General features: G+C 38.4%; 1 protein-coding gene across 1 annotated transcript in view; it reads right to left on the minus strand.

The window, feature by feature from the left end:
- Nucleotides 1-25,301, minus strand: part of LOC144077775 (alpha-1,6-mannosylglycoprotein 6-beta-N-acetylglucosaminyltransferase B-like) — a 73,220-nt gene that overhangs the window by 34,710 nt on the left and 13,209 nt on the right. Inside the window, exons 3-7 of the mRNA XM_077605757.1 lie at nucleotides 13,671-13,821; nucleotides 5,647-5,756; nucleotides 3,638-3,714; nucleotides 2,445-2,636; nucleotides 1,045-1,209 (exon numbers count right to left, since the gene is read on the minus strand). Coding sequence (XP_077461883.1) covers nucleotides 1,045-1,209; nucleotides 2,445-2,636; nucleotides 3,638-3,714; nucleotides 5,647-5,756; nucleotides 13,671-13,821 — 695 coding nt within the window. The remainder of the gene's footprint in view (nucleotides 1-1,044; nucleotides 1,210-2,444; nucleotides 2,637-3,637; nucleotides 3,715-5,646; nucleotides 5,757-13,670; nucleotides 13,822-25,301) is intronic.

The following is a 25,301-nucleotide window of genomic DNA, read 5'->3' on the forward strand; positions in this document are numbered from 1 at the left end:
GTCACCCTGAATGGATCACCACTCAATCAGTGAAGAGCAACAGTGCACAGACACCTGGTCACACACATACTAAATATGTGTTTGGGACTGTCCTCATGCCAACACAGACCATTATTTTATTTTATCTTTCTTTTTTGTAAATATTATAAGAAAAAAACAAATATGCACTAAGAAAGTGCCTTAATGTATGATGTATAAAATACTATAAAAATGAATCAAATACTAATAATATAAATCCATTAGCTCAAACATCCACTTACTCATACTCTATAAAACCAACACAAATGTTTGCATTGTATCGCACAGTATTGCGTTGTTCTGTAATAAAAGGAAACGTCATAAAACGACAACATATTTAAATATATAAATAATTCATCAGTTCTTGCCACGTTTTTGTTGCTTGAAACTACTAGACATTGTGCTGTTCCATGTGGTGTAGACACCTTAGCTATTGTGCTGGTATAATACCAAATCACCTTAATTAAGATTCATTAATACCACTGAATTTACAGCTGAGTAAGAAAGTGAGTGTGCAAGTACTGTTAAAATATCTCCCCCTAGCTCCACCATTGTTCAAGGATTACAATGCAATGTAGAAACTTTTTTTTAAAATTTATGATGTTATGCATTGTTTAATTAATAATATTAAAATAGTTTATGATTAGTAGAAAGCAACTGTATAATGTAATTCATCTTGTTTTGCATTTACTTTCATTGTAAACAACGACTGGAAGCTTTATTCTTCTTCTTTTAATAGTACTTAGTCCTACTAAGCCAAATTGCTGCCCTTAACTGCTACAATCCAGTGCTTCCTTTTTTTTTATTTACGCTCAAAAGTCAAAGAAAAAATGATCTGTCCTATGAAAACTAATAGTTCAAAAATCCCATTACGATTCATCCATTAACAGCTAAAATATACATTTTATGAAAGGGACATATTTGATCAGTCAGTTTTGTTTCAATATTAACACCCCCTACTCTTTGTAAAAGAGGATACTGTTATTTAAATACAACACAAAGATGTTTAGCAGCTGTTTGCACTACCTTCTTCTGGTCCCTCCACCGATGCTGGAGCTTGGCGTCAAGGCGATTGGCAGCTGTCGCCCACTGGGACGTGAGACGACGGATTCTACGCTTCATAAAGCTCAAAGACTCCTTTCCCGCGCCAATCTGGTCGAGTAACATAGACAGATCTGTGCGGAAGGCAGCCTGCAAACAAGGTGGAAAGAAATGTGGATGCACTGAAGCCAACATAAAGAGGGACTCAAATTCTAACCAAGGCGGAAAAATAAATCCAAGCGGTAGGAGTGGTTGTCCATCTCCTTGTGCCCTGCAATTGGCTGGTCACCAATTCAGTGTGTCCCCTGCCTGCTTGGCTCCCATAATTGGCTGAGATAGCAGCACTTTAAATACTTTAATTTATGAATGTAATGATGAAAAAAAGAAACAAAACAACTGGAGTGAACAGCACTACATGACCTTTGAGTCAGCGATGAGTAAAAAAGAGTGGATGATGGATGGATGAGGCATGTGTAATTAGTAGAGTTTCAATAGGGTCAGATGAAAGTGAACTTCTATGAAGTAATGGGGACAGACTGCTCAAAGTCTCCCAATGTTTGCCCTCCTCTTGTTTATAGTTGCATGATTGATGACATCTTAACTTTCAATCTCTGCCGCCTTGTTAGGGAATTATGACCATACCAAGGGTATTAGTATGGGGGAAATCTATGAAACACTACAGGCTACTCGAAATAGATTGTAATCTGTTATGAATTACAGTTGCTATCAGTCTCACCAAGGCAAGGCTATTATTCTGCACAACATTTAGGCCAGAGGTGCAAGAAAGATTATCAATAGAACACACACACACACAAAAAAACTCAAAATAAGCAATCATCTAAGATTGCGAAATGCTTTATTCATGCCCAACAAACTTTTTTTTCTTTGCTTACAACATACCTCACTTACTAAATTAATTGGAATTCACAGTGAAACGGCCTCCACGGTTCATTTGCTCAAGAACCCAAAGCAGTACTAATGGTCTTTCTTGCATAAAATGAAATGAGAGCGTGGTGAACTGTCAGCAGAGATACAATAACAAGGATAATGCTTTTCAGAAGGCATTGTTAACATGTTTAATTTAGTAGTCCTGTTGGAGTAGTCCCTTTGTAGAAGAGACCCAACCAGCAATCCATTAATATAAGCCGCATATTTTGGAGGGTTTGTACAGCTATTTTGGATCGATTGTGGACTGCAAGGTGGCCTGGTGGGAGAATGGGTAGCACGTCTGCCTCCGAGTTTTTAGATCAAAGACTCAATCCCAAGTGGGTTCCGACCTTCCTGTGTGGAGTTTCCATGTTCACCCGGGCCTACATAACTTTCCCGGTTTCCTCCTACATCCCGAAAACATGCATGCTATATATATTTATATATTTTGTACTCACAGGCCTCCTGGTCCCCTTAGGCTGCTGGATATTTTGGACAGTTTGGGGGCTTGGCTGTCTGCTGTGATTCCTCCAGGTGAGTGGGGGGCAGAACCACTCCACTTCACTCAGGTAGACCAGGAAAGAGCAGTCGGAGCCATCGACACCATAGAAGGCATAGCAAGGGTCAGATGTCCAACGTGCACGCATCCACTTGAAACACATACGCACAACCTTATGCTTTATACCTTTAAAATTATCTAGAGACTAGATACTCTAACAAAATAGCTAATTGAATTCAAGTCCAGTGAGAATCTAAAGTTTAATGCCACCATTTTTGCTTGTTTCTAGTTTTCTGTAATGCCACAACAAGTGTGCCATTGATGGCAAAAAGATCAGTGATAATTTGACCATACATCATGAACGGAGTCTTAAAAAAGCTCTACACATTGACTGCACAGATTTGAAGAGCTATCTATGGTGGCGATATGGCGGCGATATGGTTACACTTGTGACTTAAGAGGAACAGACTGTCCACTACAAAACGAATCTGACAAATTTCAAAGTTTAAGTGGGCCACAAGTGCATATGAATGAAATAAATTCATCTGTAAAACTATCCAGAAAAAAAACTACTTTTTATGCTCTTGAAAAGTATTTAATTCATTACTTTCTCAAGAAGACATACAATCTGTCTGAGATGGGCTGACAAGCAACCATATGCCACAGCTGTAAAACTGATTTTACAGTATTTTATAAGCGCATCAAGGCTGGAAAATCCTCCCAACAAAAATGCTAACAAATAGATGAATAAAATATCAGCAGGGATGTGAATTGAGTCAACTGTTCCAGGAGGGAGATCTAAATGATGCCTGTGACAACACAGAAGTGACTGGTATTCCAGATTGCGCCTGCTAGGCTTCACTTACCTGCTGGAAATTGAATAAATATGAACTAATCTGAACACTGATGTGTACAAAACTAGGGGGGGGAAAGCATGTGGATTACAGTAACCATGAACAGCAGAGACAGAGGTCGGCTAAACAATGCAGGGATTATCTCAGTTGAACCTTTTAATCACTCTATATCCCTAGTTAAAAACAAATACTATTGAGAGGGAAAGAGAATACCAGCCAGGAAAATAAAAGGGATTAAAAATTGACAGTACTTTTGATTAAGAGTCACCATCAAAATTAAGTAAGAAAAGAAACTTACGTCTACTTTACCAGGACACTCTGGGTATCTTGGGTCCTTGGGGACTTCACACTGGCTTGACGTCCCATCTCTCATGGCTAAAAACAAAACAATACAAAACAATAAACATATTAGCACTGAGCGAAGTGGCCAAAGAAACAACACCCGCTTTTTATTTATATATCTTTTGATTATTAGTCTATTGTTTTTGTTCAACTGGTATTTTGAAACAATCTGCAATGAAGAAATAAGAAACTGGAGAGTAAACCTTTTATTCAGGTACGAAGTAAACATCGACATAAGATTAACCTGCCTCTCAACACTTCTCACAGTCAATGTTTGAAATAGCAGACCCAAATTACAAACCTACAAAGTCAATAATAAATTAATATGAAATGAATAAATTCATTGAACAATGCCAGGAATAAATATAAATTAAAGGTCTATTAGAACCAATTTAGTTACATGGGTATACAAAGAATCTTATGAATAGTACATGGCTTGTTTATAAACATTCATACATGCATTCAATCATCTTTCATACCACGCATCCTCGTAAGGGTTGCGGGATTTACTGTAGCCTATCCCCGCTGACTTTGGGTGAAAGGCAGACTACAACCTAGACCGGTCGCTAGTCAGCCGTAGGAGACACAGAGAGACAAACGACCATCTGCACTCGCAATCATACCACGACCAGCGGGAATCGAGCCCGCGCCTGCCTGCACGGAAGTCAGATGAGTAAACCCCTACTCATCAGGCGGCTTCTATGAAGACCTCAACATTAATTTCAAGCTTGTAGCCATGGATAAATACAGCAACTAAAAAGCATTTTCTTTTCCAGTTTAGTACTTTTTTTTTCTTTTGAGGCAGAATTATTAAAAAGAAACAGGTAACTTTTAGCCATTAATATTTAAGAACCGTTTAATTTTACCAATTAATTCACATGACAGAAAGACACACAACAGGATGTCTGGTTGGCTGTTCTGTTGGTTGCTTATGCTACCTTGGCAGTGCTTGACGAGTCATCTGGAAGATCTCAAGCAACGAGCATTTTGGCGCTTGGTAGAGTTTCAACTAACCACCCTCTGGTCTAGAATCCACAATAAAGTCCTAATCGTCTGAACCAGTGTGACCCCTAAGACATCGTGCCTTTAACAGTTCATCGAGTTATCTGAAATGTGTGACTTCATGAACCCATAAGCCGTATGCTTCTAATGTTAATACAGGTAGATTAAAATTAATGGTCCATAAAGAATTTAATCAACTTGATACTCTCTTCAGATCATTTAACAGACATTTTACAACATAGTCACAGCCATTAGGTTCCAGGTAAGTACACCGTAGATCGATTCTTGTGGATGAACTGTGACAATAACCTACATATGGTTCACCTTGTCCACATCACACTACCGCAGTGCACACTGCTCAGTGGACCTTTCATTGCAAACTAGCCAGTCATTCTGTGGCTATGCAAACAGTGTGGCCACACACTGTATTCATCGCTTCACAGATGTGGTTAAATGCCTGTCCACCGCTGATACAAGGCAAAGAGCGAAAGGAACATGTTCATGTATTTATTTTCTGTGAATGCAGCCTTTCTATTCTTTCCACTCTTTTCCTCAATTCGTCCTTCCCTCTTTATACATTGCCTTTGCAAATTGAAACAGAGATGATGGCATAAATAAGTCTCCCCCTGGGCTTTTTCCCATTTTCTAAAATAAATGTACACAAAAACCCAGTCAAGATAAGGGTATACAAAACCATTCAAAAAGCTTTCTATTTATGAGTTTAATTAATGATGCAGCCTTTTTTATGCAGTCAAGCTTTGATAAAATAATAATCATCTGAAAATGCTCCATTAAGATTCCAAAGGAAAATGGAAAACAAATTGAATTCTGTTTGGAACTTTGTTTCAGACATTAAATTAAATCTATATAGGGTCTTATGAATAGCAAACAATGAACTACTTTTTATATATTGTCTTTCAATCGTCTGTCAAGGTCCCCTGTAATTCATCACGATGACAGTACCTTTGCCTTGCAAGATGCTGGTTTGCAGAATCTGCTCCACTCTAACTGCAATGTTGGAGACATTCTGGGCTATTGTCTGAATCATATCCATCAGGCTAGCTGGTTGAAACCTGCAGATGCACAACAACACAAACAAAACATCAGCTCAACATTTTCATTGGCCAAATTGTCAAACCTGACTTCCAAACCGCACATATTATTTATCACTCTTGTGGGAATAATATACACTAAATAAATTCCTTTCCTCTTAAACTACCGTGAATGAATACAGAATGATGTAAAGATGACTTCCAGCATTTGGTTAGATTGACATGAGACTTTTATGAACCACTGACTACAGAAAAAAAATACAAAAAACACTTGCAGTGAAGACAGCCTATAAATTGTGCTATAATAGCTGATTTCGGCCACCAGGCTGGGGACACCCTGAATTTGTGGCCAGTCAATCGCAGGACACGAGGAGAGGGAAAACCATTCACACTCATACTTAGGGGCAATTTAGAGTGTCCAATCAGCCGACCGTGCATGTCTTTGGAATGTGGGAGTAAACCGGAGTACCTGGAGAAAAACACTGCAGGCTCGGGGAGAACATGCAAACTCCACACAGGAGGAGCGACCTGAATTTGAACCCAGGACCCGAGAACTGTGAGGCCGACGTGCTAACCACTCAGCTGCTGGGCCGCTGTGAACTGTACTGTGCATGGAAATCAATAATAGCAAACCACAGGTTGGCAAAGGTATGACAATCTTTAATTTGCTTGACTGGATTTCCACTCCCTTAAAGAGCGAAATAACAACCGATGTACTCTTTTGGCAAAAAATGCATTAGTGACAGCTGAATAATAAAATGTTTAGGAAACCGGTGACACATGTTCAACTACAGGCTCCAAATGCCATTAGCTCCCAAACAACTTCAAGCACAGCAGTAGAACAAGAAGGGACATTTACACACATTATACATTTACATTTATATGCTACTTAATGTGCTGTAGCTGAAAAGCTCATTACAAAGTTTGTTTGCGGTACGCCAATAATTGCACACTTTCCACATTTAAGTGCATGCGAGCTGGTGGATTTTCCCTCTTTGGGGTCTAATAGTGATTTGATGTCAAGGCAGAGTGGATTTGAATGCAATAGAACAATTCCATTTTCAGTAAGACTTTCGCACGCACTTGCTCTCCTCTCGGCGAATACTTTTTTTGCACCTTCATTTTATCTCAATCCCCCTGCGTTGCTTTATCTCCTGCCCTCCCCTCACTTTTACAATCTCAAACAGATGTACAAGTGGTAGCGAAGGATGCAAATTGGTAGACACTTGGTTGGAGCGTGAAATAGAAAGGACCTACGCTGCCAGTTCCTCTTTTGGATGTCAACTCCACATTCACCAAATAAGACGTGTTGAATAACTAGTTTGTGTGTAGCTTGTAGGCATGTCGTTTTAGCCTTGCAGGGTTAAATATAATGCAAAATTGAAGCGCTCATTATTGCTCATGCTCGCTTCTGCTGCAGTGCCCATTAGCTCCCTTTTAATGACTTGGTTTTAGCAGGCACTTTAGCTCTATAGTGTGTCTATGCATTGTCTAATCAGCAGATGGCTTAAATCCTCATTAATTTCATGCTTCCCAAATGCAGTGTGATAACAAATCAGTCAATGATACAATAGATTGAGAGTGCATGTGTGGGCAGCATGATGTGCAACGGTGCTGGACTACATGCCGGCAGTAGACGTTTGAAAAAAAGTTCAAATAAATCCAAGATGTGGAGGTATGCATGTCACCAGGCGACCTTTGTGATTAAAAAAATATATATATATAAAGAAATTTAAAGGCCCAACCTTTTCTTATTCTTAGTAGCATACTATTCATTAGGGGTGGGCGTTTGACAACATTTCCTTGGTCAAACAGACAGAAATTAATGGACCTTTTTTCTTTAATGAGAAGGGAGAATATCTTATGTTCTCTAGCTCCAACGGAAGGTTCTATTTAGCAGACTAAAAGCCTCTAGAGGAGTTTGTAGCTGAGATCATGCTTTACCTCTTAAGACAACAAACTAGTTGGAACAAAATTAACAATACCTCTGAGATTAAGATTTGCTCTCGATTTTGCCGCAGTTGCTTCCAAATACAGTTAATTACCGGTTGATGCCACTCATTGGCTAGTCTTAATTATTTATTTACAAATTTATTAGAACACGGAGAGAAATAATATTGAATTAACACTATTTGCACCAGATTAAGATTTTGACTAGTGACTATAGTGTGCTGCACAGTCCTGGATAGGTGTTCACATCTCACATGTATTCCTGTTGCTTATCAGAGTGTCAGTTTGGAACAGTGTATGAAATTACACAAACATGGTCTGAAACAGGTGGCCGGTGGACGAATGGTTAGCGCATTGGCCTCACAGTTCTGAGATTAAGCGTTCAATCCCAGGTTTGGACCTTCCTGTGTGGAGTTGCTTGGTCTCCCTGGGCTTGTGTGGGATTTCTCCAGGTACTCTGGTTTCCTCCCAACCCCCCAAAACAGGTTGCTTGACCACTCTAAATTGCCCCTAGGCATGTGTGTCAGTGTAAGTGCTTGCCAGTCTCCTGGCAACCAATTCAGGGGGTCTCCTACCTACTGCCAATAGTTGGTTGGTATAGGCTCCATTACCCCCTATGACCCTTGTGAGGAAAAGCTGTATGGATAATGAATTGTCTAAAACATTATTTTGCCTAGCACAGAACTGCGCTACTGTAGATATGGATGGATTAGAAAGACAGCTTTCCCTGGGAGTGAAAACAGCTGGCAGAGAATAAGTTAATATTGAAATATAACTTACTAATTCCTATTAAGAGAAAAAAGCTTGAAATATTGTCAATAACGGAGGGCGGGTTGAGGGGTTCACTGAAATATTTCAGGTAATCTGACCCCGTTGTACCAAATTGTAGATATTTTAGACATGTAGAAATTATAGAAAAAAGAAAAAAAGACACAAATTAAAACTAAAGGAACAACGATGCCTGGGGAGTAGTAAAATAAATATAAGACAGATAGATGGTAAACCGCATAAGAGCTGTTATGAAACAAACAGATCATGCATCAGAGAGCAAAGCACCATAGGGCACAACCATGAAATGCCACTTTTCCTTTCTATTTAGATCACAAAAATAGTGTTTGACTGAAATGACAATTCATACTCATCAACCAAAAAAACAACAATTCTTTGGATATTCAATGATTGAGGAGCCCTTACCAATGAAGCCTCACACATTTTAATGAGCGTCTTTTCGACAAATGAGCAAAACAACAGCAAATCAAGGCAGGCTCGGGAATAGGAACATACGATTGAGGCAAAGAGGAAAAATCGGCAAGAGGGAGAAGAAATCAATGAGCAAAAGAGACTCTGTAAGGAGGGAGGAAATGAAAATGCCTTCTCATATTCTACTTAAAAGAGAGCCGCAACCCCCAACCAATCCACACTCACCCTCTCTCATATAATGAGCTCATCCTCTTAAGTCCAAGCGGATGGTCTGCTGGGCAGTACTGCTTCACTGGACGTTGTCCAGCATGAAAGATGTATGTAAAGTGGTGTCAACATGTTCGTGGTTACTACTCTCATCGCTCATGACACAGCCAACCCTTCATTTTCATATAATTACTTAGACAGTCATTTCACAACTTCTATTAAAGTTTGTTGTTTTATCAACAAGATGTTTAACTAAAATCTGACAATTTATTTTTTAATTATTCAATTCTCCCTAATAGGGTCTTTAAAATTTTACAATGATGAGTAAACCATTTTACCATGGAACAGATTGCTAGAATTTCTGGACTATTTACCACTTCTAGTTTTTCTGGCCACACACAAGGCATACATTCTTCGGTCGTGGCTGTGTTGATGCCAAGAGGCTAATAGTAACTTTCTGTACAAATGACAGCATGCATTCCAACACAACATGCAATATATGAATAGTAGTTCATATTGTTAACAAGTGAAGAAAAATAAAAGGCTGAAATGTAGCCAGAGAGAGCAAAGGCCCCAGAGCAAACATACTGCACCAATAACCAAAATACAGCAATTCAATGCAACATTATTGTGCCTCCATTCGTCATTGTTATCTCTCGTCTTCCCTCCTTTCCTTGTTATTTTGGGCCTTAATGAGTGGCTGCCCTGTGGGTGAATTGCAGGCGGAGGTTTCAGACATCCAGTTCAATTCGCCACTACACGGCAGTGTGTCAGCACCCATGAAGCTCACACAGGAGATGCGAGACCTGCCCAGCGACAGCACCTCTTTCTGTGAAATTGCCACTGACTGCTGTGGACTTGCTTTTTTTTCTTTTAACGAAATACTACACTCCATTTATTACTTCTCCACTGCAAGTATAGAAGCTACATCTACCAACCCAAAAATCACAATAAGCCCAAAATCGAGTTAAAAAGAACAAAAACAGTCACATTTCTGTCTGGGTCGTACCTCTCCATGTCCAAGTATAAAAACTAAACTTGAGCTATAATTGTATGTATACATAAGGACAGGGAAAAGCAGTAGAAACACCAGACTAAAGTGTGTGTGGGTGTGCGCGAGTGCATGTGTGTTTATGTGAGCCTATTAATTCTGAAGGATGTGTTCTCAATCAGGCTGCTGTCTGTACCCTGGTCTCATGCCCAGATTGAATTTATTAACACATTAGTAGGAATATAACTAATGGATAATCATTACAATAAGGCTAGATGGCAGGTGCAACCCTTCCTTTTTGTGTATTTTATATTCCGCTTTAAGGATCCATTTAAGTCCAGATGAAATGCATTCTGAAAATAAAAATGTAATCCTTTTGTGAGAGTGCGTGTGTGTGTGTGTGTGTGTATATATTTAATGTCACCTCTATAAATGCTGTACCTACTTTATATGAGTTCAGCAACAGTAGGCCATTTCTATGCATAAGAAATGAGGATGTTGCAAAGGGATTACCCCACAACTTGAGGAAAAAGTCAGCATTGGTGGAAGGAATATTCAAATTAAAATGGATACTTTATAGTAAAATGGTCATACAATTTGGAATTAGACCAGCATCTTCTGGTTTAAAGACACCAAACATCTCATTTGTGACTGACATCGACAGCAAAACTCCCAGACATATTTATTTTTGCAACACATATTCCCTTTCACTGACTATCTTGAATTGGAAGAGTAAAAATCATGTATAAAATAATCTTAGTTCAAGTCAAGCAATTTAAATTAAAGGTTTGCCAATGAACTATGTTGAATAAAGTTGAAGTAATTGACCTATTTAACTGCAATGGATTGACACCATCTTGTAGCAACTATATGCAATCAAACCATTGTAACCAGTTGATTGCAGTCAGGTCGTGCTTGTTTCAGCAGAAAGTTCATTGGTTGGACTGTCCACACTGGATCAGTTGGAACAAAAACCTGGACCCACAGAGGCCCTTGAGAACAGGTTTGCACATCCTGGCATTAGAGATTATAGCTCTAAAATGTTCCAGTGTGACTTTCACATTTGTAGAACAGGTATTCGGTCACATCAAATTAAATGAAAATCTTCAGGTCATGACCACAAACTACCTGTTGTCAATACAGATAATTTAAATCTATTTATCCCAGCCTGAGCATGGCAAGAAGAATTAGAAGCAGAAGTTACCAACTGTTTTAAATAAGATGGTGACACAATACTGATGAAGTGTGTTTGACCCCAATTACTATGAACAATAACATCTTTCACCTGTTCACACTGGTATAATAAGACAAAAGTGGCATATTGATTTCTTTTAATGCTTTTGTGTGCTCAGAGTGACAATAAGCACACTTCCACATCCATGGTCTGAGAGGAACTGTGTTTCTTATGCATTAAATAGTCCATTACTATACATTGATTCCAGTTAACCCTAATGCCAGACTTTATTAATTGTTTCATCCTTCTGTTCTACTCTGTCTGCACCTATGAGAAGCAGAACGCTTATCCAAGATTACTTAACAACATTTGGGCATGTGAGAGAGATTGTCAGCATGTACAACACTGTTATGGGAAAGGAATGTGTGGAATTAGGTGACAGTGAGAAGACAGAACGCTAATACAATACGGCAGAATGTAAAAAATAAAATAAAAGATGAGATCAGTGAGTTATCTTCAATGCCAGTATTATTTTAGACAATCTTATGCAAGTATTCAGTTCAGGTTGAAAGCCGGCATGGATTAATGCAGCTGTTCTCATTTTTATTATTATTTTACAATTTTTTTAACTGAGCTTCCATTTTAAATTTTGTCACATCTTCATGATGAGAAGTTACGCTGTGTCTGACATACTCTTTGTTCTTTGGTGTCTCCTAGTTTCAACAATTTTCATCAGCTCCACCCCACTTCTTGAGCACCCTCTCGGAACATATTACATTTTCGGGCTCTGTTATAACTCGTCAAAACATATCTAGATAGATGTGTTCTAATTGATGTTTCTATATTTATTTATATGATTGTATTTACTTAACATTTTTTTCTCTTGTACGGTAACTTTCAATGTCTTGAGAGGAGCCTTCAAATAAAATATCGTAGCAACTGTTATTATTTATCTGTTCTGCCGGGGGAATTGATTATAGTTGTTTAACTGTGGCTAAGATTGCTGTTGAGTCATGACTTACCCTGTGTTCCCTTCTATGAGGTGTGCATTTTTCTACAGGTTGGGTGAAGTATGGGCAGAGCAGCAATTGTGAAATTCAAATCTTTTTCACTCCATTCTCCATATTGCTTGCCTAACATATTTATTTTAATAAATTTTAATAATAATATATTGTCTGTGCTTACTTGTGGTATCAGTAATACTCATTGCTTTACTTGGGTTAAGAGAGCTGTCTGCTTTACAAATGTTTTGAGCCATATTTTTGCCTGGAAGCCTATATCTATTCCAGCTCAAAAGAGTGTGAATATAACAGATTTCACAATAACAATACGCGTACAGAGTAATGGCTGCTTTGCTTCAACTCTTATTTTTCCTATTATGAGATGTCTAAGAAATTTGTGTTAGCGTTCTTTGAGAAACAGACTTCCACATGAATGTATTTCAAACCCGATACATCTACTCCTTTAAAAGAAAGGAGCACTATAGATATTGGGACATAATTTGTACTGTGATTTCTGATAAAGGTAAACCTATGCTTTAGTTGATGGTAATGAAGGGATGGCTCTTTACTAAGTTTTCTAACTCTGATTCTGCCATTTTCGGGGTGCAGTTTGAAAATGTAGAGGATTAAAAATGTACACATTATTTTGAGGAAAAGTATGCAAAAACACACTTCCAGATCTGCTTGTGTTGTAAATACTGTTAAAAGGTATGCCCATAGGCCAGTAATTTTCCGCTCGAGTCCAATTCTCTTCAATATTCTACGAGCAGTTAAATAAATGCTTCCCAGGGTCTTGACACGGCTATGGAGAATTGGAATAAGATCTATTCTTAAAGACAGTTTCTTAGCGAAAATAATTCTTATTATGAATGTTTCAACATACAAAATATTCACTGCTGGCAGGCTGAGCCCCATGTGGCTTAGCGGCTACCAGTTTAGACAGGGGAGCACGGCACTAGTCGATCCGTAAACTTTGCGCTCCAGGCAGACACCAGGGCCATTCTGTGTATATATTATACATAATATTTTGAGGGAGAGGCACGGTAGTTAGCAGTGCAGCTCATAGATCTGAGATTGAGCGTTCAGACCTTTCTGTGTGGAGTTTACATGTTCTCCCTGTGCCTTTGTGGGTTTTTCTTGGGTACCGTTTTCCTCCCAATACCAAAAACATGCCCGGTAGACAGGTTGAACAGTCTAAATTCCCTAGATATGAGTGTGCGTGTGAATGATTGCCTCATTGTGCCCTGTGATTGATTGGTTGAAAACCAATTCAGGGTGTCACCTGTTTCTGTCCATAGTAGCAAGACATATGACCATTCATTGGATCAACAAAGACCCTTCTAAAGAAAGAGCAAGATGTGCGATTGCTTTCCTCAAAATATTTTTACAGAATGGTGAGTAAAGAAGCCTACTTGTTGATTGAAGAACTGAGCTCATCCAGTCGTCGTGTATCAGCAGCTGTGGCGTTGTCCAGCTTGGCAAGGCTGTCCATTCGCTTCAGAATCACCTCCAACATGTCACTGATCTTCCTCAGTACACCCCGTGACTCCACACCTCCCAGCACTGAGCAGCCACAGAGACATGAAAATGCATTAAAAAAAGGAGGTTACAACAACAAAACCTCTGCGTATTCTTTTGTTTTCACAAAAATTTTAACCTGCTTATCTCCAGCACGAAATGTCATTTTCTGTGCCCACGACACAAAGTGAATCCTGTCCAGTATTGCATACTCATAACATATAAAGTGGCTGTTGTTCATATCAGACATCCACAGAAACTCTAGTCTGATATTTGAATATGAACCTACCTTCCTATTCTTTGATATCCTTTTATATAGAGAGGAGGCTTGCGCCGAGTATGACTTAGAAAGCGCCAGGAATTAATTATGTGGTGGCTCTGTGTGCAAAAGCCAATTATTTCTATCACCTCACATTGCGCAGCGGGGTGCTCTAAGAAGTATGAGGAGGGGCCTACTATGTAGTTATGAGTGCATACTGGGATAAATGCTGTTGTTCCTAGGATTAAAAAGTGGAGTCTTGGCAAAAGGAGTATGAGTGAAAAACATGGGAGTGGAAAAAAAACCTTATTTTTTTCTGAAAAAAAGATCTTTTTGCAAAGGATTCATTCAAGATCAAGTCCCCTGGAGTTGTTATTGCTCACCTTTATCTGGTTTTGGTTTACTCAAAAGCCACTGTTTGTATTCTCGAGTTTTCAACTGGAAACTATGATGGTGTCCACTTATGTAATAAAATAATAAATTATGATGGCATCCCTTATGAGATAAAATAATAAAAAAACAAAACTGGGAGCCTCAGCTTTGGGTTCAGGGTTTGATCTCTGGTTGGTCCTCACTGTGTTTGCATGATCTCCCCGGCCTTGCATGGGTTTTCTTTGGGTATTCCGGTTGCCAAAAAACACATGTTAGGCTGGTTGAACACTAAATTGGTACAAGTGTGAGCGTGAATGGTTGTCCGTCTCCTTGTGCTCTGCAATTGGCTGGAAACTAATTCAGGGTGTCCACCGCCCAGTTAGTTATGATAGGCCTTAGAACCCCCCGCGATCCTTGAGGATAAGCGGTTTGGAAAATGAATGAATGAAAAGTGTGAAGAAACTAATGGAATGGTCTTGACTGCGTTGCCATCTCATGAATTTACTTTAAAATACATTTAAATTTGATTATCTCTTTAAATTCAACATGGTGCAGGCCCATTACGTGATATTTATTGTTGTGCTAATCATGTTAAATAACTCACACATATTCTTTATGTAAACGCTATCAGAAAACACAACACATGACACCAATTAAAAGTGATGTATATTTTAACAAATTATGGAGAAGGACTTCAAGTGAATGCAATCATCCAGAGTTTGAGAGGTTCATTGGTATTAATTGTTGCCTTGAGTCGGTCGGGATAATCATGTACGGTGTGCGGCAGCTAGTAATGAACATTTCCATGTTTAAATTGCTTTTCTTAATGAATCTATACATTAAGAGAAGAATTACCCTGCAGTTCTAATTTTGATAGCATGTCACCTCTAACCAGCAAAAATTGAGGGGAAAATTAATGAATAGGATGGAAGTGTTTTGATGTCTCACGGTTCAAACCAATTTATCACATATTTAATTCAAGGTGTTTGCATTTCATGGAGGGACCAATTTGCTAGATTTTAAATGTAGAATATTTAAAATAGCAAGCTGCAGGCCCTTTCTTTTAATGCCCTATTTTCTCTGGCCTTGAAAAAGGCAAGCATGCACACACACAATCAGGCATTTATGTGGTGGTCCGTTTCGGCCACCATATTGGATTGAAAATTTAGTGTCTGCACATTGCATTGCTGCTCAGGCCTGTAAAGCAAGAACAGGACATTTTAAGTGTGTCAAAATAGACAACTAAAGTGAGAGTGGCTGTATACACTATGTGCACATGATACTATCTACGTTAATGTTGGTTTGGAAAAGTCTATATAGAAAACCATGAAGTAAATGCCTACTTTGATGCTTTGCCTTATTTTACAACCTCTTCGTGTTATAGTTAACAGTTGAACCCATTTATTTTCCATTTCAATTTCCTATGGATGATTACAGTACTAAAAGTAAGAGTGCGATTTTATTCAGCTCTTTGTTAATTTGTTACATAGGAATCCTAAATGTTTCTTTTTTAATTTGGACTGACGCTCTAATAGAGGTAAACTTCGTAGAGGAATAAAAGGTTTTTCTTTAAAATTCTACATCATTACGTTAATTGAAATTGTCTATGGAAAGTACGACTGGTATCTGTTGGTATCGTTGCGTACCCAAAAGCTGAGATGAGTATTGTTACTGTTTCCATACGGTCGATCAGGATTATGTAGTGAAATGCAAATCCTTATTTCCTTCCATCAATTCAAGGCTATCCATGTTCTTAAAACACTTTGATGTAGAAAATATGAAAGTAAAGGGGGAGGACAGAGGTGGCAAAAAGTGCAAACTAAAGCAAATTCTGTCAGAACACTCAAGTCTGTTCAGAGGTATTTTTAGATTTGCTTTTACAGTTTAGAAATACTCATCAAACGCTACACAATGTCCAAAAATAGCAGTTTTAAAAGGACAGAAAATGAAAGGAAAAATGGTTGGAAAAAAGCAAAGCAAAATGTCACAGCACTTTGAAGGCATTTCCATTGTCTTAGAAGCTTTTTCCCACTTTTTTCTAATGCTAAATCATGATGAAGGGAACATACAAACAGTTGTTGTTTGAGTGCACTTCAAGCACCAACCTATGAGGGATTTACTCGAAAATCCACATACGTGCATCCAAACCTGTGTAACACTACTGGATGTTGTTGAATGCCTGGGAGTGTGTTTGCATATTCATGTGAAATGATGAATACTGACAAGACCGCCTGCTCGACAGGAGTTGACGCCACTAAATTAACCGGCAACCGGCGTCATTTTGCCTTTGTGACTTCCAGCTGTGATGCCGAGAAGGCGCCTGCATTTTAGCAAAAGCTCTTCCTATCTTTCCATTTTTCTTTGACAACACTGTGAATAGCCAGTCAGTACAGCAGACCCACTTACTAAAGGTGAAAATGTAGGCGCTTATCTCACTAGCTCTGCCTAGGTCAAATGACATTTCACTTGACAACTGGGTTTAGGCTTGACATGAAGTGACAGGCTCTTTATAGAACACCCATAAAAAAAAAAAGTCCACTATGTTGCAGGGATTTCTGCAGCTTTGAGCTAAATGACCCTGACAAATCTCAGCGGTATCTTTATGAGATTATTGAAGAGTTTTCAGGGTTTGAGCAGAGCCATATTGGCCAGACTACCACTCATCTCCACGGCAACTCATCTGCACACCAACACAATTACCACAAATTGCATTCGCTTTAATTATTATGGCTCAGGAGCTCTACTATTCATTAGCTAAAGAACAGCAGGAGTGGGTGAATTTCTTCATTTTTTTCTTTATTTGCCAGGCTAATGTCTTAAGGCAAATGAAAATTGAAAATGTCGTCATTACTGCACGCCCCCGGTGAGAGACACATGTGGTGTTCTAATACAACATATTAAAGACCAAACATAAAATAAGAATTAATGATAAAAGGTGCGCAACTAAAAAAAAGTGTATTGTTTGATATAACCGATTTGCACTTATTAGCTAAGGTTGTTTCATCATTTAAAGAATTTTGATCTGCATAGATTACCCTTTGGGTTGGAATTTGCAAACTTTGTATACGGTTTCGTTTTATACAGTATTTTAAGAAACATGAATCTAATAAAATAATGAAAAAATTCCAGGCCATCAAAATACTGCTAGATTAATTCATGCAAAATTAGTCTTTGGTCACCATAAAGTGGGCAAAAATATGTTTTTGTCTAAAAGGCGTACTGTAGTGTGATTAATAATCATAATACACTGGATTTACTTTATCTGGACACTCAAAGATGCTATAGGGCATGTTCACACCAGGAAAGTTCATAGTTTGCTTTTGTTGGTCTGGGCCAAAATACATTCACATAGTACACAAAAACTACAGGGCTCCTGTGAAAATTATAATTGAGCAAGTCTCAATGCATCTGAACAAAGACATTGGTGCCATTATTTTCACTTCATAATTTCTACCAAATAGTTGAGTATAGTACATTCAAACTAGGCAGTTTGTAAAAATATATACTTTGAGGGGGGTTGCAGATGATGCTATATCTCGTCTTGATCGCAATCACAATTTAGATGAATATATTTACACTATCATATCTGTTTTGAATTGTCTATTTATCTTTGTGTGACAGACCAATAAAAAGTGCTTTGCATGAAAACAAAGTATTAAACAAAAAAAAAAACGGATGATATAGTAGTGTAGAAACTGTTTCAAACAATGTTTCCCAACTGGTAATGCAGTGTTTATGAACAATACCCTCTTGACCATTAGTAAACTCCTTCTATTCGCACACACTCTCGTGCCAAGCGGACAGCCTTGACGGGTGCAAGCCTTGACCCTCATTAGCATGACCACCATCTAGTTAGGCTGACATTTCTTGACTTGCCACCGCTCACCACAACTTTGCTGACAGAAGTGCAGCTGCAGGGGCTCCTTCTATCACAGACCACATCAATCCATGTTAACGCGACAGAGCACCCAGGCAGAAAATATTTAGACTGTGGTGTCCAAAAAAAGGAAATCCCATCCCATTTTTTTACGGTTGAAGCTAATCGCAGTGTGTTTGTTCCAATAAGGTTTTCAATGAGAATAGTATCTGCTATTACCATGGCAAACCCAGATCACCCTTCTAATTAAAGGGCAAGTAGCATAAATGAATCCATGTGCTATACTTTATGACCCGCAGAAGATAATGTATTAATAAATGAAGTATGTTGGTAAGAGGAAGGAGTTAAGGGTATGATGGTGCAAGGAAAAGAAGGACAAAGCAATAAATCATGATTCAAATAAAAACATTTTTTTATGGTCCTCTGAGAGTACCCAAGAAATATTACATCAGACCTGAAGGCCAGTGTCATAGTTATTGTCGTCACAAATTAGAATGTCTGTGAGAGAAATACTTTAATTTTCTACATTTTAATCAATGGGAATTAGAGGTGAGATCTTTTGTCCGAGCCTGAAACCCTGAAATGTTAATCATTACTTCGGGTTTGGGTCGGGCCGGTCTTCCCTATCGCTGCAAAATAAAAATTAAACTAAAACGATGTGTGGTCTCTTTCGCCAGATTTTTTCAGCCCAATCTTACCTCTAACGGGAATTCTTTGCATTGTTTCTTCTACTTTCTGCAATCTGACTCTTCTAATGCAGATAGTCAATGTTTTAATCTTACCAATAGCTTTGCAAATAATTCTTGCATTTGGCAACCAAAAGACCATCTCAGACCCATCATGATGCTTACGACAATTCCCTTTCCCCAAGCCAATCCAATCACAGGTAAACAAAAAAGTGCTTCATCATTAACAAAAAGGCTGGGGACATCCTGTATTGCTTGCCAGCCAATTGCAAGGTTAACTGAGACAAAACCATTCACATTTACACTCCTCCTTAAGAGAAACGCAGGTTTTTGCAATGTGGAAGGAAACCTGAGTACCCAAAGAAAACCCACGCTGGCATAAGAAGAACATACAAATGCCACACAGAAAGGTCTAAATTCCTTGCAGCACTGATTGGCCAAGCAATGTCACGTAATCATCTGCAGCCAGTGATGGTTGAGCGGGGCGTGTTATTGTGGATAGACATGAGTCGACGTGTCTTGACCTCGGTGGCAGAGGCTCCACTGAACCCAGGTTAAAAACAATGTTCTAAAGGTTTTTATACAAAAGCCAATTAAAAAAGGTAAAACCATTTTTTCTTGTTCTTTGTGTGGATAATATTTCTCTTGCGAGATGATCTTCCTCATGTTGGTTTTATTCATTTCCAACTGAGTAAATAATGGAGAGATAATGACTGATCTAACTTGCATGGTATCCAAGCAATAATTACATAAATATTTTATATCCAAGATTAGATTGATCTACATCGCTGCACTCACTGGTACATGCACGCAGGCACACATACACACACACACACACGCACTCAGTGTGAACAATACTTGAGCAGTTCACCACGGGAAAACAAACTTGCTACTGTGCATCCATCTTAATAATGTTGAGTGATTGAAAAAGGAAATAGTTCACCATATTACAAGAAATTAATTACAACTGCTATTGCTTTCAAGTCCATTAATGTAAATTAGTATTGGAAACTAAATTCTGCCATCCACGAGGAATACCAAACAAAGCACGTTAAATAAATCTTAAAAAAACACAGCAACAATAACTTCTAAATTCAGGATGAGGAAAGTTATTTAGATTAATATTGTTATGATAAAGGATAAAAGACTACTAGGTGTACTTCATTGGTTGTGACTGGCATGTGCCTGCAAACAATGCACCTATTATTCATTCCCTTGGTATAGTGAAATATTTATCAATTCCCTTGTGCTGAGCATTGTGTTCTTACTGTATGAATTATTGATGATCAGTTACAAGACAGTGGCAAGCTGTTCTTAATGTCCGACGCTGCCCTTCTCTGTCCAAAGATGATGAATATATAATGTAATACTACTCATTTTGTGTGTTGTTGTATTTTACTTTTCTTTAGAATAGATGGACTAGAATTTTGAATGTAATCTGTTAAAAGTCCACATACATCATTTTGTCAATCAGAGATGCTTAATTTTTTTCCATGGTGGGTTTCAGGAGGTACCATCCATTTATTATCATTATTACATGGAACTCAATGCTCAATTGTGAAAAGCCATTTTACAAGTGGTCAAGGAGGCTTCAATTTTTTTTTTCTATAGATAGAGCAGAAATACTCTTGTAGAATTAATTGAAAAAACTGAATGACATTTTTCTGATGTGTAATACTGGAGGAAAATGTGAATAAATGTACTTCCAGGAACTGGATGCCCCAAGTCTGGCCAGACATTTAAACAGTGGTACTATTTTTGCCAATCAAACGAGAGAATCCCAAATTTGCCACCCTTTCTCATGATGTCATTAATAATCATCACAATAAATGACCCGTGTTCGACTCTTTCAGTCTTCTCTCAAGTTTAGTTTACAGCTGATTTTGTCCATTCTTTGCGTCCAAAGACTTTCCTAAACCACATGTTTTTTTTCTTTTGCTTCATACATAAGGATTTAACTTTACACACATCAACCGGGTTTTGACATCAACATATGTGTGAAATGCTGTTGATATCAGAGCTGTTACCATGATGACAATCGCCATGTTCATTGGAAGCGCTGGAGGGTGTGACATGCAAGTAATTGTTTACTCTGTGCAGCAGATGGAAGACAATTGAAGAGTGGAGAAAAAAGAGGGGGAGTGCCGAAAGGCTGATAGTAATTTCAAGTGACTGTGTAGTGAATGCAGCGTGAACTTGGGTCTTGGGCACACGCACATCTCCATTTAGATTGGCATCGGGGTGTTTCCCAAGCTTTTTTATTGGAAAGAAAACATATCTGCTGCCTTGATCTGTGTTATCCCTTCTCGCAACAATCACTTCTGACATTGTCATCTACTATTGGTCCTGTCAAAGCTCTATCATCTTGCTACTTTGTCACATCCTACATTGTTGTTTTCCACGCCAGTGATATGGAGCGATGGGGTGGGGGATGAGATGGGTCGTATAAAGCAGACTTTTATTTCGTGGTACCATGAATTGATTTACAAGGGTGCCTTGAAATAAGAGTTTAATTTGATCAGTTACCACTCTTCACACTGAAATCACTCATCTCACAAATTATCTTTCCCTATTCAAAATGAATGGAAATGTCATCAACAAAACAATGACTTGGGGGTACTAGAGTATTGTAAGACACGAATGAGACAGAGAAAACTACGAAATAATTGAATAGTTGTAATGTTTTTAAAAACTGACATCTGAAAGACAGCAATGGTTTTAAGGTTTTTGGTGACAAAGTTAGAGACAGCATACTTAAATGCGCTGGACACATGGAGTTGAAAGTGTGAGGGCATTGGCAAAAGAATGATGAGGATGGAAGTTACAGGCAAGAGAGCTCAACGAAGACCTCAGGGAAGTTAAATCAATATCCTGAGGGAAGACATGCGGGCAATTGATAGAGAGGAAAATTGAAGAGCGATCACATGCTGTTGAACTTAAGGCTAAAATGGATTTGTTCCAAATACACAAACTGCAACTCTCCGAATTTATTTCGAAACTGTTAACTTCAACTGGAATAGTCGCTAAAACAGTTTGAAGCATTTTTTTTTTACTTTAAGGAATCTGTCATTTAGTATATGTCAAAGTGAGTTGAGTTTACTGCCATGAAAAGTACTTATAGTACCACAAAGGTAAGTAATCAGCCAGTTAAAAGATTGTGCCTGTTGTGACATGTATTTCAGGGCCCAAACAACAAGAATCCATTGTTGTTGCTGTTGTATAAGATTTTATTCTGCCCATGCAGAACTCAAACGTTCCATGCGCATTTGATGTTAGTGAGTAAAGCTGCTTGGTGCTAGGTGGTCCCCGTAGTTCACCAAATCCAAAAACATGATTTAAACTCTCAATTGAAGAAATCATGAGGATCACATTGCAGGTTAAGGCATTGGACTAAAGCACTGAACAACAACAAAGGAGTTTGACAGAGCCATTGCCTTTAAATACTATTTTTTTATAGTCAAAACAGAAAAACAATGCCCCCCTCCCCCCCAAAAAACGCACACGAGGTAAAATAAACACAACCGGTAAAAAAGGTCAAGAGACCTGACTTGACGTATGACCCTACCTAAGTTGACTAAGTGTCCCAGTCAGTTGCCAAAATGAAGTAAACCCAGACAACCTAGATTTTTTCAGAATGACTGCAACAATAAAGTACAGGCTTTCCATGGGTAACTAAAACCTGATATGAGAAATATAACGCTAGCATTAATAAATCATGGTACTGCCAGTGATTTGGCTTGGTGGCACAGTTAATGCCGCATATTGTATTCACTGTATCCAAAAGCGTTCTGCTGTGGTTCTATTTCTGGAAATTCTCCGTAGAGAAAGTGAAATGTCTCTCAGGGCGAATGTGAGGAAAACAAAGAATCAGAGAGGGAAAGAATCACACTAATATGACTTAGTGCAGCTCAATTTGCATCTTTCACACTTCAATAGTCTTATTTTTGATTTCTGCAGCAGTGTGGAATTAAGTTTTTAACTCATTTTTTTCAGCACTTTATCTGTGTTATGATCTGATATTTTCCCGATCTTGTTTGAGGGTCAGAAAAATCTGTACTTCTGACTGCGGTGATTAACAACTGAATGAAAATGAGATGTTTTTTTGTTTACTTCTCTGAATGTTAAATGCACATGGGCAACGTGATTTAGTATTTTAGTTAATTGATCAGATTTAGATAAATTATTATTCTTTTGCAATACATTTGATTATTTGTTCTTGGTATACTAGAGCAGTTTTATTTATGGTGAGACCTAAGTGGTCATACCTTTAGTAGACTATAAACACGTTCTAGTGTGTTTTTAGTGGGATGGAAGGGCAAGCTGTGAATGTGACATCATCTAGATGTAGAAAAATAACCAGCTTATGACAGAGGAGATGATGAGCCAGTGACATGTAAAGTAATACAAGGAAGGTCATTTAGACAGCAGATTACAGCATAGTCACCTTCCCAGATCCAACAACCATAATGCCACATAATATGGTTGGAAAAAATGTCATTCATTGGGTTGGAACAATGCCTCAATTCAGATACTAAAACTGCATTTTCAATGACAAAACCACAATCACTGTAGATGACAAATTGCTCTTATTGTGATGTCTTGTTTCGTTAAAAATGCCAAAATTGAAACAATAAAATTGTTGCACGGACCAAAACATGCACATGACGGGAAGGGACCAATGTATGTTTTATGTACAGTCGTCTATTTAAGAACAAAAAGGCAATATTTTGCTGCAGTGTCTGACAGGCACTCAATGTAATCCACCATAACAGTTGCCTTCCACAGTGCTAAGTGGTCTTTAAGCCGCTGACACACATCTGGCAGAACTGCCGCTGACATTGACAGGTCAAAATGCAGCTTGTTTTATTCAGTGTTCATAAAAAAAGAAATCATTTTTGTCATGTTTAATCACAAAGTCATTCCTCAATATATTTCATTTGTGCCGATTTGAAAGTGGCAGCTGTTCAGTTGACTGCCAACCACAATATTTCAGGACCATTCTTCTTCAAAGTTAAACGTTTACGTCAGCATTATTTTCTCATTCATCTTTGTCCTCTGCTCTCACCTCGTCTTAATTTATTGGCATGGATGATTATGTCAATGTCCGAAGGATTACCCAAGCGATTTTTCAAGTTTCCCTTCAATCCCCATCATACTTAAAAGAGCCACACAAGAACAAATGTGCTCAATTAGATTTCAACTACAAAGTAGCGTATATTCACCGAGTGCTCTAAGACAATAGCGCAAGTCTGGCAGTTGATTCAGTAACCATCAAAAAGGCAAATATTGGCATTTCAACAACCATGGGCTGGATTTGCTTAGGTTTGAATGTCCAAAAACAGATGCAAACAAGTGAACTTTTTGCTCATCAAACAGATGTGGAGGCGGCTGATTGTGTAACTGGGCACATTCAGGATTCTTTCGGCCAAATTGTAAAAAAAAAATGCTCTGAAATAAATTCTAAGTGTTTTCAGATGAGTATCAGCGGTAGAATACAGGGAAATATTCATGGATTTCTTTTCAACTGATTGTGAACACAACCAACCTCAAATAAAAGAAATGTTGAATGATTTCTGAATGAATCAATGCACATTTCACTCAGTTGGATATCCAGGTACATTCTTGGACATTGAGATAGTGGTGAACTACACATTCCTGGGTGCTCAACTGAACAATAAACTGAACTGGACTGATGACACCCATTCCCTTTACTAGACGGCCAAAGTCTCCTCTGGAATTTTTATGACTCTTTTGTAGCTCCTGCCATCTTCTATATGCTGTGCTCAGATGGCAAGGCTTGCAGCATGATCAGGCAAATGGTGAGACTTTAGTAGAGCAAGCTCTGTCTAGGACTGCCCACTGGGTTCCATAAAGGAGGATGTTATCTAACCTGACATCTATCTTGGATACCACCTATGACCAACTGCATGAAGCAGTGGGATTACCAAACAGCTCCTTCAGTAACTGTCTAAATTTGTCCAATATTCGACCACAAATCAACACTATAATTCAGTCCACAAATTATTTACCAAGCCAAAATGTTAAAACATTAAAGGCTTGCTCTGTTTGACACAAATCAGTAAACTGTATGAGCCTTGTACCTGGCAGGATAAGAATAAGTGGGGAATATTGCATTGCATTGTACACGACGGCAGTTTATGGTGAGCAGTCAAATTGCAGAATCAGGAACAAGGTTCAATTACACTCACTCTGATCCAACTCTGCAGGCTCAGTTTTGTTGTCAAAGGTTGAAATATGCAGAAGAAACTGAATGCCGTTTTGTTCGGGGCACTTCATGTGTGTCATGCCCCCATCCATGCAGAAAAGAACA

This window comes from Stigmatopora argus, chromosome 7 (assembly GCF_051989625.1).
Source record: "Stigmatopora argus isolate UIUO_Sarg chromosome 7, RoL_Sarg_1.0, whole genome shotgun sequence".
NCBI lineage: Eukaryota > Metazoa > Chordata > Actinopteri > Syngnathiformes > Syngnathidae > Stigmatopora > Stigmatopora argus.